General features: G+C 47.4%; 1 protein-coding gene across 1 annotated transcript in view; it reads right to left on the bottom strand.

The window, feature by feature from the left end:
- Positions 1-870: 870 nt before the first annotated feature.
- tbl3 (transducin beta like 3) overlaps positions 871-1,732 on the bottom strand; it is a 17,789-nt gene continuing 16,927 nt past the window's right edge. The window contains exon 20 of the mRNA XM_084460987.1: positions 871-1,732. This exon is cut by the window's right edge and continues 145 nt beyond it. Within this exon, the coding sequence (XP_084317113.1) occupies positions 1,442-1,732 (291 nt within the window). The 3' untranslated portion in view covers positions 871-1,441.

Here is a 1,732-nt window from a genome sequence, read left to right as displayed (position 1 = left end):
TGTCCACGCTCGAGGTGCTGAAACGCGCGCCTGACGGTCCGTCACTTTCAGATAACGAGGCGTTCGATGTAGTTCCTGTGAGAAAGCGCAGCGTTAAGTCAACACAGAGCTGATACTAGCGTTAAGTTGCCACTTAACGCTAGTAAAAAAAGCACCCGTGGCGCCCATTAGTATGTTCATCACTAAGCTCCCTCGCTCTCTGAGAACGAGAACACGCCAAAACTATGACTTAGACCGGGAGTTTGTAATCCCTTCAAATCCCCTCTTAGATGGATGGATGACAGGTGAGGGATGAGTGACACTGCTGGTATCTCCACCGTTATTATTCGGGATTGTCAACTCCGACTGTATACTGATGACTGTATGATAACAAAGACTGTACTGTAAGTTCTACACACAAATCTACACAATATCTGGTTCTACACTCCCATTTCCCCTGGTTAATAATAATAATAATAACTTTCATTTATATAGCGCCTTTCATAAAACCCAAGGTCGCTTTACATAGGGGCAGAACAGACAAGAGACAAACATGGTAGACAGAGACGCACAACATTAAGAAACGGAAGCTAGAGGTCAAAGGCCATGTTAAAGAGGTGAGTTTTAAGACGTTTCTTGAAGCGGTCCAGAGTTGGGGCGTTGGGTTTAGCTGTAGAACGTGTATCTACTTAATATAATGTAGAACATTTACTATCTACTCAATATAACTTTCTAGACATTTCTTCAAACAATGTTTCATGATCATTTTCATTAACACATTAAAATCATGAATTATATTGATGGTTTCGCTCAACAGAAACACAAAGACATCTTTACCAAACGACACATTTTATTCCATTCGTAAAACACATCAGAAGTGACCGACTGTGGTTTCAGCTATAAAGACGTTTACATCAAGCATAGGGGGGCTATTCTGTCATGTTTGTTGTCACGGATACAAGCGTGTGATATCCAGCTTCGAGAAAAAAGAAAATTACAAATTTTGTGACATTGGGCCACAGCGGTAGCTGGAGTTGCATGAGGGAAAAGTCATGGAATGCGTTTTGCTCCCTTGTTTACGTGTTAATTTGGTGACTCGGCACAAATAGCTGAGTGGATCTTAACTTTCAACAGCAGATCATTGGGAGATCAGTCAGAACCTGTCTGTCTGTCTGTCTGTCTGTCTGCCTGCCTGCCTGTCTGTCTGTCTGTCTGTCTGTCTGCCTGCCTGTCTGTCTGTCTGCCTGTCTGCCTGTCTGCCTGTCTGTCTGCCTGTCTGTCTGTCTGTCTGCCTGCCTGCCTGCCTGTCTGTCTGTCTGCCTGTCTGTCTCTCTCTCTCTCTCTCTCTCCATCCAGCCATACCATCAGAGCATTGCTCTTTCAGCGGTACTCTGTGACTAGGGGACCCCCCAATGTTCACACCCCCAGATGGGGCTCTCTCTTGTGGGCGCGCTGCTCCTCGTCAGCTGCTGGGGGTCAGGAGGGGTGGAGGGGATCCGGCTGAGTCGGAGGTGGTCTGACGCTTGGCTAGTTTAGCTGCCGTTTGTTCTCCCTGGTCTCTCTCCTCTTCCTCCTCCTCCTCCTCCTCCCCCGAGCTCGCCTCACTGCCGTTCGCATTTCGGTTCCTTCCGTTGGCTGCCCTTCCTCCATTGGCCGAGGGTTTCATGGTGACGCTAACCTCTTCATCATCATCATCATCATCACCTCCGTTTCTCAGGTTCTCCATGTCTACCGGGCAGTCCGGATCTTCCTC

The sequence above is a fragment of the Borostomias antarcticus genome, assembly GCF_949987555.1.
Source record: "Borostomias antarcticus genome assembly, chromosome: 35".
Lineage (NCBI taxonomy): Eukaryota > Metazoa > Chordata > Actinopteri > Stomiiformes > Stomiidae > Borostomias > Borostomias antarcticus.
This window is presented reverse-complemented; position numbering and strand designations above follow the sequence as displayed.